Source organism: Harpegnathos saltator, unplaced genomic scaffold (genome assembly GCF_003227715.2).
Source record: "Harpegnathos saltator strain DR-91 unplaced genomic scaffold, Hsal_v8.6 scaffold290, whole genome shotgun sequence".
NCBI lineage: Eukaryota > Metazoa > Arthropoda > Insecta > Hymenoptera > Formicidae > Harpegnathos > Harpegnathos saltator.
Genome location: NW_020230084.1, coordinates 12,285 through 29,621, shown reverse-complemented (window position 1 = coordinate 29,621; position 17,337 = coordinate 12,285). Strand labels below are relative to the sequence as shown.

Here is a 17,337-nt window from a genome sequence, read left to right as displayed (position 1 = left end):
TTGTAGTCGTATGTCGCACGAATAAGATTAAATTGAAACGTTTCAACCGTAAGGTGCTGCCATCTATTATTATTAGCACATAGTCGTATTTGTATGTACGCTATTTGTACAGCGTGATCACAGCAGCGTCGTTCGCGCATACAAAGCTAATGTATGCCTGTAAATATTGTTTAACCCTTTAACTGCTGAGATATTAAATGACCAGTATGACCCTCTTTGCTGAGTTCTTTTTACAATTATAAAATATTTTATAATGATATAAGATCATGCAAAAATGTACACATATAACGGCTCTCTTTTCTTTTTCTTTGTGCCAATGTAGTATTTGAATATACATGACAATGCCTAGTGGCATTGTAGCAGAGAGGAAGCTGAGAGCGGCCAAAACGGCGTTTTCGGTGACACCGATTTCTCTGCACTGGAAATGGGCGCCATCTGCATCCATTTTGAGAGGAGAATTACGATGCCACATCCACTTTTAAGTCTTGGTGGTAAAATCTGCACGTGGTGAAAGTCCGTGCTACATTCGCTTTCAGGCGATTTATGTCCGTGCTGCAATCATAGTTATTATCTCTATGCTAGACAATAGGCCTGTTCGTCTTGTCTGCACTGCTGAACTGATGCAACAAGTTGAAGTGAGAAAATCTACGTTTGTTTCTAAAAAGAACGGGTGGAGGGGGAGGGAGCAGGAAAAATAAAAGTACACTTTTACTTTTAAAAGTTTATGTACATATATTATAAAAACTTATGTTACGTACATAATATATATCTTAAAAAAGAAAATAATTTGAATTTGAGATTTCTAAAAATATTAAGTTAAGTATACAATAATCATATATATATATGTCAGGTTTCTCAATTGGCGCTACTGTTCCAATATATCACTTCTTTTGTACAGTAGAAAAGTGTTGCAGAGTTTTATTATAGTTATAAGTTTTACATGTAAAAACTTATGTACACATATATACAAAAAAAATAATTTGAGTTTGATACTTCTAAAAATAACACAATACGTGTTGCGCTTGTACTTGGCGCCTTTTTTTTACCTTTTCGTTTAAAAAGGTAAGTTTTATATAATATTAAATATACGTACGTTTCACATATAACTTGATTGACGTGGAGTACTCCGTGCCCACGGTGTTTGTTATTCATAACGACGCATTCATACTTTCCCTGATCTGTTACATCGGATTCGATAATTTGCAAGGCACCTGAAACATAAAATGCGATATTCTCGAACAGCGTTCCTCTCAGAATTTTCTTGTCCAAAGAAAGATCAATGATGCGATCGCAGATCTCGTGTATGTCATGTCAAAATAGAGACAGTTTGAATTCGGCGTAATATGATTCTTGGAATAGAAGTAAATAAGTATTGTGAAGTTTGAAGCGAGTCTCTCACAGGCATGCTTTGAAAACACGAGTTGTTTTCGTTTTCAGCTAACGGACGACGCAGGCATCAACACTGATCGGCAAGGTGGGGGGTAACCGTGCCTTCCCGATTGTTTGTTTTCGTACGCTTATATATGACTCCATGATTGCGGAAAGGACATTGCGCCTCGGGCCGACGAACGACGCGCATACCGCGACGCAGAATAATACGAGTGTCGGTTAATACGCGTTTCTTTGTTCCCGAATCTTACTTGCGCGAGTGTTAGAGCTAGAGTCAGTGTCGTCGCCAGTGCTACGATGGAGTATCCAGGGGTGCTGCGACGGAGTGACCAGAAGGAGGACGTCGGATCGAGAAGCCAGGATGGAGAGGGGACTTGGAGCGCGCCGAGAGACGTAGTCGAGGACAACGATACATCACGTATGGTATTCGAGGTACCTCGAGTAATTATTATTACGCAAGATTTTTCTAATTTTAACGGACCTTACTCGAAGTAAGGACATACCCGAGTCGAAATTAGATCAGCATTCATAGTCATCTGAAAAATGATAAAATAGCTTGAGATTTGATTATTCGTTAAACTAATTTTACGCAACATGAGTTCTACTTTTCTTTTCTCATAAAATATGAATGCCTATTCAAGCAAGGTTGCTGAGGCAAGCTAAGGTTTATGAATACAAATTTGTAATTATGTTCTCAATGAAAAATTGCATATAATTTAAAAACTATGAATAATGATCTTAGAATCTGATATAAATTTTACAAGTGTTGATTTTTATTCGTCTAATAATGCTCAGATTGCTGTTTTCGTTTAGAATCTGCTAGAATGTCCGTTACTCATTCTTGTTTATCTTTCTTATTGTACCGAATCGGAATTAAAATCTCTATTAGTGAAACAGCATTATTAGACATAACCGTTGTCTTTTTGCAGCTTCAGCTCTTTTAAGAGCTACAATTCTCATCATTCTCATTAGAAAAAAGAAAAGAAAAAAAAGAGAAGAAAAAAGAAAAAAATAACTTTAAGAATGATGAGAATTAAAAGTGTTTCTCATCTCCCCATTTCCTCTAATTCTAATATGATTATTTAATCCTTATATATTTATTTCACACGCAGTTCTAACAAAGGCGGTTCTATTTACGTTTTTATCTTTGTTCTCTTTCTTGCGCAGTTAAGCGAATATATAACCAACATCAACAAAAATTGCTCATTTAAATTAAATATATAAGGATTAAATACATATACATTATCGAGATAAACCAGTATTAAATAACTGCGGATACGTCGCTGTTGAAGATTCATCATGGGCGAGACTGCGAGAGTAGCCAGATGTAACGTTCAGGTAAGACAAAGCTTGTTCACTATTGAGCATCTAGATATTCTGCATTGATTTTTCAAATTGGATGCAATTTGCAGGATCAATGTAGAATTAATATTTCGACTCGGGAAAGACTTGGGAATGAGAACGAATTGTCATTGCACTTGGACAATCTTCTGACACTGATTTACGGTATTAATCGATATTCGATTTTCGGTACTGATTTACTCTTTCATTTCTCTATAAGAAAACAGAAAATTAATACGAATCGTTCATTTATCCGCGTTAGTTTGATGGAAAAATTACATATTGATCGGTCTTCGGTTTTCGGTACTGATTTATCCTCTCATTTCTTTATAAGAGAAGAAAAATTGATACGGATCGTCCGTTTAACAGAGTTAATTTGTTAAGTAAACTAGAGGGGTAAGTACCTGAAAAATAAGAACAAATTGTCATTGCACCTGGACAATTTTCTGACTGATTTACGGTATTAATCGATATTCGATTTTCGGTACTGATTTACTCTTTCATTTCTCTATAAGAAAACAGAAAATTAATACGAATCGTTCATTTATCCGCGTTAATTTGATGGAAAAATTACGTATTGATCGGTATTTGGTTTTCGGTACTGATTTATTTTCTCATTTCTTTATAAGAAAAGAAAAATTGATACGGATCGTTCGTTTAACAGAGTTAATTTGTTAAGTAAATTAAAGGGGTAAGTACCTGAAAAATAAGAACAAATTGTCATTGTACCTGGACAATTTTCTGACACTGATTTACGGTATTAATCGATATTCGATTTTCGGTACTGATTTACTCTTTCATTTCTCTATAAGAAAACAGAAAATTAATACGAATCGTTCATTTATCCGCGTTAGTTTGATGAAAAAATTACATATTGATCGGTCTTCGGTTTTCGGTACTGATTTATTTTCTCATTTCTTTATAAGAAAAGAAAAATTGATACGGATCGTCCGTTTAACAGAGTTAATTTGTTAAATAAATTAAAGGGGTAAGTACCTGAAAAATAAGAACAAATTGTCATTGCACTTAGACAATTCTCTGACACTGATTTACAGTATTAATCGATATTCGATTTTCGGTACTGATTTACTCTTTCATTTCTCTATAAGAAAACAGAAAATTAATACGAATCGTTCATTTATCCGCGTTAATTTGATGGAAAAATTATGTATTGATCGGTCTTCGGTTTTCGGTACTGATTTATTCTCTCATTTCTTTATAAGAAAAGAAAAATTGATACGGATCGTTCGTTTAACAGAGTTAATTTGTTAAGTAAATTAAAGGGGTAAGTACCTGAAAAATAAGAACAAATTGTCATTGTACCTGGACAATTTTCTGACACTGATTTACGGTATTAATCGATATTCGATTTTCGGTACTGATTTACTCTTTCATTTCTCTATAAGAAAACAGAAAATTAATACGAATCGTTCGTTTATCCGCGTTAGTTTGATGAAAAAATTACATATTGATCGGTCTTCGGTTTTCGGTACTGATTTATTCTCTCATTTCTTTATAAGAGAAGAAAAATTGATACGGATCGTCCGTTTAACAGAGTTAATTTGTTAAGTAAACTAGAGGGGTAAGTACCTGAAAAATAAGAACAAATTGTCATTGCACCTGGACAATTTTCTGACTGATTTACGGTATTAATCGATATTCGATTTTCGGTACTGATTTACTCTTTCATTTCTCTATAAGAAAACAGAAAATTAATACGAATCGTTCATTTATCCGCGTTAATTTGATGGAAAAATTACGTATTGATCGGTCTTCGGTTTTCGGTACTGATTTATTCTCTCATTTCTTTATAAGAAAAGAAAAATTGATACGGATCGTTCGTTTAACACAGTTAATTTGTTAAGTAAATTAAAGGGGTAAGTACCTGAAAAAAAAGAACAAATTGTCATTGCACTTGGACAATTCTCTGACACTGATTTACGGTATTAATCGATATTCGATTTTCGGTACTGATTTAATCTTTCATTGCTCTATAAGAAAACAGAAAATTAATACGAATCGTTCATTTATCCGCGTTAATTTGATGGAAAAATTACGTATTGATCGGTCTTCGGTTTTCGGTACTGATTTATTCTCTCATTTCTTTATAAGAAAAAAAAAATTGATACGAATCGTTCGTTTAACAGAATTAATTTGTTAAGTAAATTAGAGGGGTAAGTACCTGAAAAATAAGAACAAATTGTCATTGCACTTGGACAATTTTCTTGACATTGATTTATGGTATTGATCAGTCTTCGGTTATCGGTACTGATTTACTCTTTCATTTTTCTATAAGAAAACAGAAAATTAATACGAATCGTTCATTTATCCGCGTTAATTTGATGGAAAAATTACGTATTGATCGGTCTTCGGTTTTCGGTACTGATTTATTCTCTCATTTCTTTATAAGAAAAGAAAAATTGATACGGACTGTTCGCTTGACCGAGTTAATTTGTTGAGTAAATTAGAGGGGTAAGTACCTGAAAAATAAGAACAAATTGTTATTGCACTTGGACAATTTTCTTGACATTGATTTATGGTATTGATCAGTCTTCGGTTATCGGTACTGATTTACTCTTTCATTTTTCTATAAGAAAACAGAAAATTAATACGAATCGTTCATTTATCCGCGTTAATTTGATGAAAAAATTACGTATTGATCGGTCTTCGGTTTTCGGTACTGATTTATTCTCTCATTTCTTTATAAGAAAAGAAAAATTGATACGGACTGTTCGTTTAACCGTGTTAATTTGTTGAGTAAATTAGAGGGGTAAGTACCTGAAAAATAAGAACAAATTGTCATTGCACTTGGACAATTTTCTTGACATTGAATTATGGTATTGATCAGTCTTCGGTTTTCGGTACTGATTTATTTTCTCATTTTTTTATAAGACAAAAAAAATTGATACGAATCGTTCGTTTATCCGAGTTAGTTTGTTGAATAAGTTTAGAGGGGTAAGTACCTGAAAAATGAGAACAAATTGTCATTGCACTTGGACAATTTTCTGACACTGATTTACGGTTAATCGATATGCGATTTTCGGTACTGACTTACTCTTTCATTTATCTATAAGAAAAAAAGATTCATACGAATCGTTCAGTTATCCGCGTTAATTTGGTGAATAAATTAAATATTGATCGGTCTTCAATTTTCGGTACTGACTGATTCTCTAATTTCTTTATAAGTGAATAAAAATTGATAGGAATCGTTCTTTTATCCGACTTAATTTGTCGAGTAAATTAGTGGGGTAAGTACCTGCAAGATGAAAACAACTTGTCATTGCACTTGGACAATTTTCTTGACATTGAATTATGGTATTGATCAGTCTTCGGTTTTCGGTACTGATTTATTTTCTCATTTCTTTATAAGACAAAAAAATTGATACGGATCGTTCGTTTATCCGAGTTAATTTGTTGAATAAATTTAGAGGGGTAAGTACCTGAAAAATAAGTGCAAATTATCATTGCACTTGGACAATTTTCTGACACTGATTTACGGTATTGATCGATATTCGATTTTCGGTACTGAATTACTCTTTCATTTCTCTATAAAAAAACAGAAAATTAATACGAATCGTTCATTAATCCGCGTTAATTTGATAAAAAAATTAGGTATTGATCGGTGTTCGATTTTCGGTACTGATTTATTCTCTCATTTCTTTACAAGAAAAGAAAAATTGATACGGACCGTTCGTTTAACAGAGTTAATTTGTTGATTAAATTAGAGGGGTAAGTACGTGAAAAACAAGAACAAATTGTCATTGCCCTTAAACAAATTTCTGACACTGATTTATGGTATTAATCAATATTCAATTTTCGATACTGTTTTACTTTTTCATTTCTCTATAAGAAAAGAAGAAATTGATACGAATCGTTCATTTATCCGCGTTAATTTGATGAATAAATTAAATATTGTTCGTGCACGGATCGTTCGTTTATGGGATGGGGCGAGAGGGAGAGGGATGGGGATAAGTGGTAGAAAGCCTGCTAGGAGGGGGGAGGGAGAGGGGGGATGAGAGAGGTGTAGGAGAGGAGGGGGCGAGAGGGAGGACGAGGAGGATTAAAAGGATGAGAGAGAGAGAGAGAGAGCGAGGGAGAAAATGTGAAGGAATGTAATTAATGGAGGAAAGCGAAAATCGGCGGTAGGATATAAGAATTATAGGGGTAACAGCGGCATAGAAATATAGATATATACATATGTATATATCTAGAATAGATGATAAGCGAACAATTAATTATAAGAGATAAGCGAGCGAGTAGATGTAAGATATTTGTAAAGTAGTTTTAAGGAGGGGCGGGGGATGGGAGTGTGTGTGTGTGTGTGTGTGCGAGAGGATAGGGGCGAGCGTAATAGGAAGTAAGGAGAGATTATATTGGAATTTGTAACTCCGCCAGGGGAATTAATAAAGTATACATACAATTAAATATTGATCGGTCTTCAATTTTCGGTACTGATTTATTCTTTCATTTCTTTATAAGAGAAGAAAAATTGATAATAATCATTCGTTTATTCAAGTTAATTTGTTGAGTAAATTAAAGGGGTAAATACCTAAAAAATAAGAACAAATTGAAATTGCTGCACTGATTTACTCTTTCATTTCTCTATAAGAAAACAGAAAATTAATACGAATCGTTCATTTATCCGCATTGATTTGATGAAAAAATTAAATATTGAGCGGTCTTCAATTTTCGGTACTGACTAATTCTCTAATTTCTTTATAAGAGAATAAAAATTGATACGAACCTTTCTTTTATCCGACTTAATTTGTTGAGTAAATTAGTGGGGTAAGTACCTGCAAGATGAAAACAACTTGTCATTGCACTTAGACAATTTTCTAACGCTGATTTATAGTATTGATCAATATCCGGTTTTCGGTTCTGATTTAGTCTTCGATTTCTGTATAAAAGAAAAAAAGATTGATGCAAATCGTTTGTGTATCCACGTTAATTTGATGAATAAATTCGATATTGATCGGTATTCGATTTTCGGTTCTGATTTCTCCTTTCCTTTTTTCTATATGAAAAGAAAAAATTTAGACGAATTGTTCATTAATCCGTGTTAATTTGATGAAAAAATTAGATATTGAACGGTCTTCGATTTTCAGTACTGATTTATTTTCTCATTTTTTTTTTGATAAGAAAAGTTGATACGAATCGTTTATCTGAGTTAATTTGTTGAATAAGATTAGAGGGGTATGTACCTGAAAAATAAGGACAAATTGTCATTGCACGTGTGCAATTTTTTGACACTGATTTATGGTATTAATCGATATTCGATTTTCGGTATTGATTTACTCTTTCATTTTTCTAAAAGAAAACAGAAAATTAATACGAATCGTGCATTAATCCGCGTTTATTTGATGAATAAATTAGGTATTGATCGGCCTTCGATTTTCGGTATTTATTTATTCTCTCATTTCTTGGTAAGAGAAGAAAAATTGGTACGAATTGTTCGTTTAACCGAGTTAATTTATTGTTTAAATTTGTTGTGAAGAATGGGAACAAATTGTCATTGGACAATTTTCTGACACTGGTTTATGGTATTAATCGGTATTCGATTTTCTAAACTGATTTACTCTTTCATTGCTCTATAAGAAAAGGAAAAATTAATACGAATCGTTCATTTATCCGCGTTAATTTTTTCTTTTATTATATATAAGTGGTCCATGGGACGATTAAATATTCGAATACATGTTGCCGTATCAAAGTCTCCTCTATAATAAACGATTTGACACGTCTGAAGACGCATGATGTATCGTTGTCCGCATCCCATTCCCTTCGTCCTGTTTCCCTGTATAAAATGTCGTATTGAAACGTATTATAAAGTATTGATATTTTGAATATGTCTGAATTCTGAATCTTTTTGATCCGAAGAAAAAGATTGAAAAGTATTAGTTTCCATTAAATTTTACTGCGCTAAATGCGAGACGGTCTCTTTCGCCCGGGTGCCTCACCAGGGAAATTTCTCTGGTACGCTAAATCCCGTAAAGCCATCAGTCTTTGTAGTATATCTCGTCGGTGGATAAGGTTTATATTACCTGTACATACATATTTTGAAATATTTTCTTTGGATATTATATCAAACGGATTTTGCGTGTCACGTAATATCCTTCGGACTACACGGACATTATTATTTTGGTCATTTTGATTTCTTTGATATTCATTGAATTATTCAGAACGCGCAACTGCCACGTTGAATGACTCAATTGTCGTGTGAAATGTTTCGATTTTCACAAATTCATATAAAATTTTTCATTTTTCACTGATTCACAGAAGTCTTTCACTTTTTATTAGTTCACGCTAAGGAAAAGATTCATTATCGCTGCCCCGAGCAGCTGCAACGCTTTTCGAATCATCTATGTCGGCGCGCTTTTACTCCTCAGATTTCTGTTATTAATAACTCGATAATTATTGCGAATCTCGCAAAATGGTATGGGACTTTTATGTTTGTCTCAACCCAATCTACCCTCACACTTCGGGTTGGCAGCTAATTACCGGACACTTCGTATGATCTTCATGATATTAATCATACACAATGTCAATTCTTTTTTTTGCACATGTTAACATGTTAATTCATGTTATAAACGCGTAACAATGTGCGATACCGTGCTTGTCAAGTACGCTATTATGGTTGTAGCACGGACATAAACCGCCTAAAAATGGATGTAGCACGGACTGCCACCACATACAGGTTTTACTGCCGAAACCTGAAAGTGGATATAGCATCGTAGTTCCCCTCTCAAAATGGATGTAGATGGCGCCCTTTCCCAGTTGCGGAAAGTCGGTGTCGTCGAAAACACTGTGTTGGCCGCTCTCACGTTCCTCTCTGTCCATGTATCATCACCATATCGTTAAAATACCTTTAAATTAATACGGTACTGAGACTCCTACAGCGTTTGTTCAATACGCATGCCCGGAAATTCTCTGGTCTCGCAGCACTAGGCCTATTCGTTTTGCTGCACTGCTGAACCGGTGCAACAAGTTGAAGTGAGAAAACCTATGTTTGTCTCACTTTAACTTAATGCACCAGTTCAGCAGTGCAGACAAAACGAACAAGCCTACTGGCACGAGACCTCCAACGTCAACGCTGGATTTGTCTCTGGCTCCTGCAGACCCTTAACAGCTTTGACAAGTTATATTTCACTTTATACAACGGTAATCAGCTATGTATTGATACGAATACGCTGCATGTTCAGTGATTGTTTCCTACAGCTTCTCGAGAATCCTAACCTCACTATAAAGATCTCAGGTCTCTTACGCTACTTTATAGGAAAATGAAATTGACGTCGCTACTTTTTCGTAATGGTAGACGGCCTCAAAATCCGGATAAAACACCATTCAAAGCGGTAGCACCGTTAGTACTAAAGGACTACGTAACCAAAAATCACAAAGTAACAGGTATGTTACAATGAAGTGTGATTTAACTCATAATGAATCCGCAATACTTTGTTTCAGAACGTGGATGTTTATATGAAACATCCCTTTTCTTATCATGTCTTGAAGAAAACGAATTTGAGGACAAAAATTGTGTTCCACAAATGAACTTATTAGATGCATGTTATAAGAAATACAATCACGATATGATAGAGAAGAAGATTAAATCTAGGAGCAAAGCACTTGTACCTAACAGTAAGAATCATACATCTAATCAAATCTCACACCTCCTTCGAAAGTATCCAACAATATAATATTTTTCTTGTTAAGACATTCATGTATAGTGTATGAACACTTAGATTATAATATACAATATAAATATATATAAAAGGTTCTTCTAAATACTTTTTATTATAAACATATCATCCTTACCTTTATCATACACTGATGCAGCAAGAGAAGCTATCTTTTACAAATACTTTTTAATTAATACGATTATTCAGGATTTATGATGTTTGTAACATCCCGTTTGCTAGAAGCTGTATGTAATCGCTTCAACGCGAGTCGCTTTGAGTAACCTGAATATATAACAACTGATTATACCATTTTAATCATGAATGATAGAACATCTACTAGATACGTACGAATTTGTTCAGTACTATTGCCGACGATTGTACTCTTTTGTATGACATCCAACTGTTGCTCTATTCTCTGTAAGGCTTTAAAATTTTCCACATGTCCATCTTTATAATAATAGTATGTACAAATTAATGTTATAGCGCAGAGTGTTAAAGCAATTTTCCTGTACAACCATGTTGTACTCAAGAGTTGTGCCTATCATAAAAATCATTATAATTATCAGTTTCTTTACAAAGATTTTAAATTTTAAGAATTTGAAATTATATATTATATTACCTTATCATCTGGAGACTGATGTACAATATTATCATAATATTGTACCAATATTCTCTCAGCCACTATATTCAAGCTTAAAATAGTAAACAGCGTAACACGCGCGTCAACAGTTCTTCTGGAAGAACTGAATAGTGCACAAAGAATACAGCTGACTGTGTAAAATATAATGGATTGAAACCAGGAGACTTCTCCTATAATCCAGCTTTGAAAGGTACGCATGTAAGAGAAGATTTCATAGAGCAACTCTCTCTGATCTTTAGATGATTCTCTAAAATTAAGATTCTCTAAAAATTAAGATATTCAAATAACATAAAGCTTAGAAGCAATAATCACTCAACTAGATTTTCAGGTATTGTAGAAGTTATAAACTCACTTGAAATCTAACACCATATTGTTAACTGTCTCGGATGAAGTCTTCAGTACAGATCCAAGTTCTTTACCATGATTCAAAAGTTCATTTTGGACTCGTAGTCCTTCCTTCTGACTGTTCAATATAATACCCTGCATTTGTGATGCTTCCAAAAGTTGATCCTTCATTCGAGAAGATACTTGAAACAATCTATATTTACATAAATATATACATATATATTATAAATATAAATAAATAAATATATATATATATAAATTCTTTATTTTGTAATGTATCATATACTATATTGCATACTCACAATTTTATGGTATTATCAACTTCAGCTTGCCAAGCTTCATGATTCAAGAAGAAACAAATGTGAGTTGCATGTGTGTAAAATTCATTATAAACATTGAACGCTCGGTCTACCATATTACTGATGCATGTACTGCAAAACAATTATTAATAATATACCAAATTATTTTAAATATTAAAAATATACAGTTTACATTAATGATTGTTTATTTTACCGACGCTCATTTTCTGATTGACTAAGATGACAGTCATAAGTATTATGTCCAGAATCTTCTAAGAAACAATTTGCTAAGTGCAAAGCAAGAAGAGAATGCTCATGATCATTCAATTTATCACAATTATTTTTCAAGGTTTGGAGCGCAGCATGCCAACATGTTCCATGCTGTGATAATGATTTTGCTGTAATGAAATATATATGTATGTAATTAAATTAATATTCATTAAACATTACTTTTCTACAATTTTTATTTATTAGTTTCTTACCTTTCAGCAAAGAATATTCCTTTTCACCTAAATCTCTCAAAACCATGTTGCCAATACTGGCTGATACAATTTGAATGGTGAAAAACAAAAGCCAGGTCATATTGTGTCTTAACCAATCTCGTGTATTTTTAATGGATGTATATTAGTACAGTCTTCCATTAATCTATCGAACGATACACGTCGAATAAACAAACATTTTATCTGACATTGGGATTTCACTGTAGAATGCCTCTACAACAACCCCATGTTGCATGAACATCTGTAACAGTTGCGGCTCAACAGGTGGGTGGAAAACCACAATCGCACAATCGACCAACAATAAAATTAATCGGAGCTCTACAGACTATTCATTATGCACGGGAGTTTGCAAAGATATTTTTATTCTAACAAATATCAGCGATAATTACACGTTATTACCGCATTGTCATATATTTACGCTCGTAATTATTCAAGATACCAATTAGCGAACGCAGCATCAAAATTCCAATAAATCCCGAATTTCACAATAATCCATTACGATCTCAAATAATTATAAAAGATCGAAATTCAGTTTGCACAAATTTGTAACGGACAGTTTCGGTTTGGCGCGACTGAATGTTTGTCACTACTGTTCTTTTCAATTGCACCACGGCACACTCCCTGCACTTGAAATCAAACAAGCATTTGCGATAGAAGGGAAAGAGAAGGAAAATGGATCTCGAGAGGTGCAGAGAGTGCAGTCAAGAAGTAGAATTCATGGTGGCTCCTCATATCCACGACTACGAATCGACGCGTTTCCATCGTCAGGCGACACCATAGAAATCGACGAACGGGCGTAGCGCATCGAGCGCCATTAGACGACTAGTCCGAGTACTAGAATCGAAATCTCGTTGGCCATCTTATTGCGAATTTCTGCCTGTGCGGACGCGCTTACAATTTAAACGAGATACGTTAGCAATTTCAAACATCGTTGTGAGCCGCTGAGAAAACATGCCGCCGTCCGATTTACGCCGTCCCAACACACAGGTAGTGCATAATGAGTATACAATTGCGTAGGTTACGTATTAACGTTGATAGCCTATCAACTCCAACATATTGTTTTACGGTGCCGCTGCACTATTCATCCGCCATTTACACGTTTCGCTTCGATAATGTACAAATCATGAGCGACCCTTCAATCTCTATGCCAATCATGTCCTATTAAATATTCATCGCGGCCGCTAATCCGCCGATCGATTTTACGCGGCTGTGAAAATCAAATTGCCGGCGGATCGTCAATTATTTTCCGTGGGTTATATATACATTTCGCCGTGCGATTTCGCGCTATGCGATATGCGGCGGTCGCCCGCGACGGCGACGTCCGCGGTGTCGATTTCGGGAGAGCATCGACACCTCATTAAGACGAGGCATCCGAGAATGGACCTGCGTCGACGAAGGCGTCGCCGGAAAGGCAAGAGCGCGCTGGGTCGCGCTGGGGCGCCGCTGGCGGGTTGCCAGCGTCGCTTGCCATTGAAATTCGGACGGACCGAAAATAAGCGAGTGGTCGGTACGGAGACAGGCACAGTGACACGGGTTCGATCTCCTCGCTCGCCTCTTAAAGACCGGTTTACCCGAACGAGCGCGGCGACATTTCGGGATCATTGTTCGGCCGGGCAGCTCTCCTTGTAACTCGTAGGAAGACGCCAACTGTCAAAGGCGTCGCCGTCGGGGGGCGCGGCACCCCCGTACGCATGTGCATGTTGCGGAAGGTAGGGGAGAGGAGACGTTTGTATAAATCCAGACTCCTGCTCCGTGAAAATGCCAAGTCCAAGTCCGTTCGCTCGTCCGTCGTGAAACATCGCTCTTCGCACCGGGCAAGTTTTCTAGATGAATATCCTTATAATACGATTGGATCTACGAAAATCTTCTGAGTCGCGCACGCATAACACGGCTATTAAATTGGACAAATCTGTTTTTTCTAAGAGGGCGACAGGGAGAAATCCTTATCTTTTCGTTTCGCGAATGGATTTTGAACAAAAAAAAATGTACGATTGCGCGAGCGTCGGTGGACGCGAACGAACGCGGACGGAGAGTGAGAAGATTCCCAGACGTCGCGCGAACGCGCGCGGTTCTTCACGTCGGCGCAATTGTCCGACTTCCGAGCGAGAGAGCGGGAGAGAGACACGTAAAACGGCTACGCCGTTGGGCCCGCGTAAGTCGCGAGTGACTTACGATAAACGATTATGCCTCCCTTGTCTTTTACGCTCATCCTCGCTGACATTTGTCACCGCGGGAATATGGACAGGCACTTTGACAGCGGGTCTTAATGGACTATCTCCTGTGACTAGTGTTCCACGGTTTTCGACATCACTAACCCTGCAATGATTACTTCATTGTTGCCCTATCGTCGGTGACGAGCTCTCCTCATGACGACGATCAATCGCGGCCAAACACCCCGACCTAACATCGTATCGCCCACATTCGTCGCGTAACTCCTCTCCGAGTCTCCCTCTTTCTCTTCCTCTTCCTTTCGCGCTCTCCCCTGCTCCCTTCACGGCCAATCGCTTTTTTCTCCTCTTCGACCCGGACCGAGACGAAGGAGCATAATTTAACGGGACAGCAGCGCGCGTATAACTAAAATTATCGATATTCCGCCGCGTGAACAAATGATCTCAAGGCCGCGCGACCATCGATCATCGCGAGGGGAGATGCGGCCGTCGCGCGGGTTGAAATACGAAGAAAAATATATGTCGCGAGGGAGAGGATGATCGCGAGTGGAAGGCGGTGACCGATCGATCACTCGAGAGAGAGAGAGAGAGAGAGAGAGAGAGAGAGAGAGAGAGAGAGAAAGAGAGAGAGACAGATAAAGGAGCTTCGCCGTAGCGGTGTGCTTGTCCAAGTATATATACGTGTACGCGAAGCAAATCATCCGCGCCTAGTCCGCTTTGACGTCAAGCTCGCAGGTCGCCCGCGCCCCGCGCCTCTCTGCCCACCGTTGCCGGGGGGATTAAAAATACCCCCGACCCCCGGCAACGCAGTCAATGTCGGATAATTGCAGTTTCGATTTGCCCCACATTTACGTTCCTGTCGCGACGTGTTACGTGGAAGATGCACGGAGACGCGGGCGCCGATATCGACGCGCGTGTCATCGAATCGTGCATCCGAAAAATGCGAGCTCTCTGCCCCCCCCTCCCCACCGTTGCTCTCCACTCGTGGAAACCCCCCCCCTCTCTCCACGGTCGTTCGCGCGGCTGTTTCCGTCCGGAGGCAAAATTTCGCGTCAAAGTGTCGGATTCTAGTCGCTTCGTTAAAGCGATCTTATTTTTCATATCTATTCAGTTCGAGCGATCGACTTGCTCCGAAAGACGCTTTGGCGGGGGGCACGCGGGGGAGAAACGATGAAAGAATGTCACGTGCGGTTAACCCGAAGATGTTAAGATCGAGTGTTAAGACGTGATTCAGCGGGTCCGAGAGAGAGAAAGAGAGAGGTGTCGCGTATTTTTCGCCTCGACTCTGGATCCCTCCGACTTCGCGGAAGAATTCGTCGTGGAAACTTCATGTACGAGCGACGTCAAATTGATATTGTTCACTCGAGATATTACGTGTCGCGTCCTCGATAAATACAAGATGTAAAATTCGATCCTCGTCCGTCCCGAGGAATATGCATCTTGTATCTTGCGCGCGCGCGAATGAAAAGTGAATCGAGCACCGGATAAACGCTTCATGCCGCTTAATCGAAACTAAATAATGCAGGAAAATGTGTCGGGTCTCGCTCGCTCGTTCGTTAGTTCGTTCGTTCGAAAATAGTCGATATCAGGTGGCGGGTGATGAATGAGGCGTTTAGAGGCGAAGCTGCGGAGCGTACGGGATAATACGAAGAAGGGATGATGGTGATATTGTGATTAATTGACCCTTGCAACCTTCGCAGCGAACCAGGTCATTTGCTGCGATCCCGCTGTATACCGGCGCTAGGCTCGGCATCAATTCTCCGGATACGATCCTGGGAGAGCATGACAGTGAGCTCGAGCGCGTAGGAATCCGAATAGGATTGATTTCCACCGCTTTCTAATGTCGTCGATCTCGCAGGAGAGATAACACTGAATAATGGATCGCCGAGATAACACGCTCTCGAGCGCGAATACGCATCGTCGGTCGCACCTCGCGTAGCGTAGGGTTAAATTCCGGGTTAAGAAAATATTTCTGCGGGCGCTTAAAGCCGCGCGAAGCCGCAGCACGAAGGGAAGCGGCGAAGGGGAAAACGCGCGGCGCGTTCGGCCTCGTTAATATTACAGGGTGTGATTCGTACAAAGCGACGGACTTAATTGTTCGCGAGATTTCTAGATATATGAGAGAAAATAGCTCTTACAATGACGTGTTCGATACAAAGGGTGAGGTTACATAGTGGAAACAATTATTTTACGGGTGAGGGCGTTCAGATCAATTTGATCTTTTTCAATGGAATACTGAATATTGCTCTTTGTACGCTTCACACACGCATTGTGATTGATATTAAAGTGTAAAGTAGATCACCGCGGATTCGTGATTGCGACGTGATTGTAATCCAGGTGTGTACATGACGAGATTTCTCTCAGGGATCGATCGATCGATGAGATTCGGCGAGGAGGAACGTATTCGCGCGAAAGAGACGTTCGTCGCGCTCTGAAAATAATATAATATTGACGCAAATCGAGTGCCGCTATATCGAGCTAATCGAGCCCGGCATTATATTAATAGAGAATAATGATACGCAGAATTAACTGGAATGTCGTAACACACGCTCTCTCTCTCTCTCTCTCTCTCTCTCTCTCTCTCTCTCTCTCTCTCTCTCTCTCTTTCTCTCTTTCTCTCAGGACAGAAGGGAGGGGGATATCGATCGTGTCACGATGAAAAACCAGTGCCGGGCTTATAATTATCTGTAACGTGGGCCGCCGGTTCTTCTGATGACAAGGACAATCGTATTTATAACCGCTACGGGTGGCAAGCCTCTCTCTCTCTCTCTCTCTCTCTCTCTCTCTCTCTCTCTCTCTCTCTCCCCCTCTCTCTTTCTGTCTCCCTCCCTGTCATCCTCTTGTTCTGTCACACCGCGTTCTGCGATCGCGCGTTCAATTTTCGAGGGTGACTTTTTGTGACGACGGCGACGACGATGACGATGACGAAGTCCGAGCTCGGCTCGGATATTTTTGCGCGAAACGTCGAGTCTGCATCGTCATTCA

General features: G+C 38.2%; 2 protein-coding genes across 5 annotated transcripts; one reads left to right on the top strand and one right to left on the bottom strand.

Annotated features, from left to right (window-relative positions):
• The first annotated feature begins 9,687 nt into the window (after positions 1-9,687).
• Positions 9,688-10,486, top strand: LOC105181035 (coiled-coil-helix-coiled-coil-helix domain-containing protein 1). 3 transcript variants are annotated; one of them, XM_011137508.3, is made up of 3 exons: positions 9,688-9,885; positions 10,001-10,128; positions 10,186-10,482. In XM_011137508.3, exons 2-3 carry the CDS (start codon positions 10,005-10,007, stop codon positions 10,416-10,418), a joined length of 357 nt encoding a protein of 118 aa, XP_011135810.1. In that variant the 5' UTR covers positions 9,688-9,885; positions 10,001-10,004; the 3' UTR covers positions 10,419-10,482. The 3 variants fall into 3 exon arrangements, with proteins under 3 accessions (XP_011135810.1, XP_025155537.1, XP_025155536.1); XM_025299752.1 differs by having other exon boundaries at positions 9,702-9,885; positions 9,980-10,128; positions 10,186-10,486; XM_025299751.1 differs by having other exon boundaries at positions 9,702-9,885; positions 9,973-10,128; positions 10,186-10,486.
• Positions 10,487-10,500: 14 nt separating this feature from the next.
• Positions 10,501-15,302, bottom strand: LOC105181033 (uncharacterized). 2 transcript variants are annotated; one of them, XM_025299750.1, is made up of 8 exons: positions 12,624-15,302; positions 12,167-12,425; positions 11,899-12,082; positions 11,688-11,816; positions 11,393-11,578; positions 11,020-11,287; positions 10,749-10,938; positions 10,501-10,682 (listed from the first exon to the last, which is right to left on the bottom strand). In XM_025299750.1, the coding sequence occupies exons 2-8, from the start codon at positions 12,264-12,266 to the stop codon at positions 10,600-10,602; spliced, it is 1,140 nt and encodes a 379-aa protein (XP_025155535.1). In that variant the 5' UTR covers positions 12,267-12,425; positions 12,624-15,302; the 3' UTR covers positions 10,501-10,599. The 2 variants fall into 2 exon arrangements, with proteins under 2 accessions (XP_025155535.1, XP_011135808.1); XM_011137506.3 differs by having other exon boundaries at positions 12,167-15,302.
• Between the last annotated feature and the right edge of the window lie 2,035 nt (positions 15,303-17,337).

Excerpts from the sequence above, each read along its gene's own strand:
- LOC105181033 (XM_011137506.3), bottom strand. The coding sequence starts at position 12,266 with ATGACCTGGCTTTTGTTTTTCACCATTCAAATTGTATCAGCCAGTATT. Across the intron at positions 10,939-11,019 it reads ATCAGTCTCCAGATGATAAG|GCACAACTCTTGAGTACAAC; the intron begins GTAATATAATAT and ends TTTTTATGATAG. Across the intron at positions 10,683-10,748 it reads CAATAGTACTGAACAAATTC|GTTACTCAAAGCGACTCGCG; the intron begins GTACGTATCTAG and ends TTATATATTCAG.
- LOC105181035 (XM_025299752.1), top strand. The coding sequence starts at position 10,005 with ATGAAATTGACGTCGCTACTTTTTCGTAATGGTAGACGGCCTCAAAAT. Across the intron at positions 10,129-10,185 it reads CAAAAATCACAAAGTAACAG|AACGTGGATGTTTATATGAA; the intron begins GTATGTTACAAT and ends ACTTTGTTTCAG.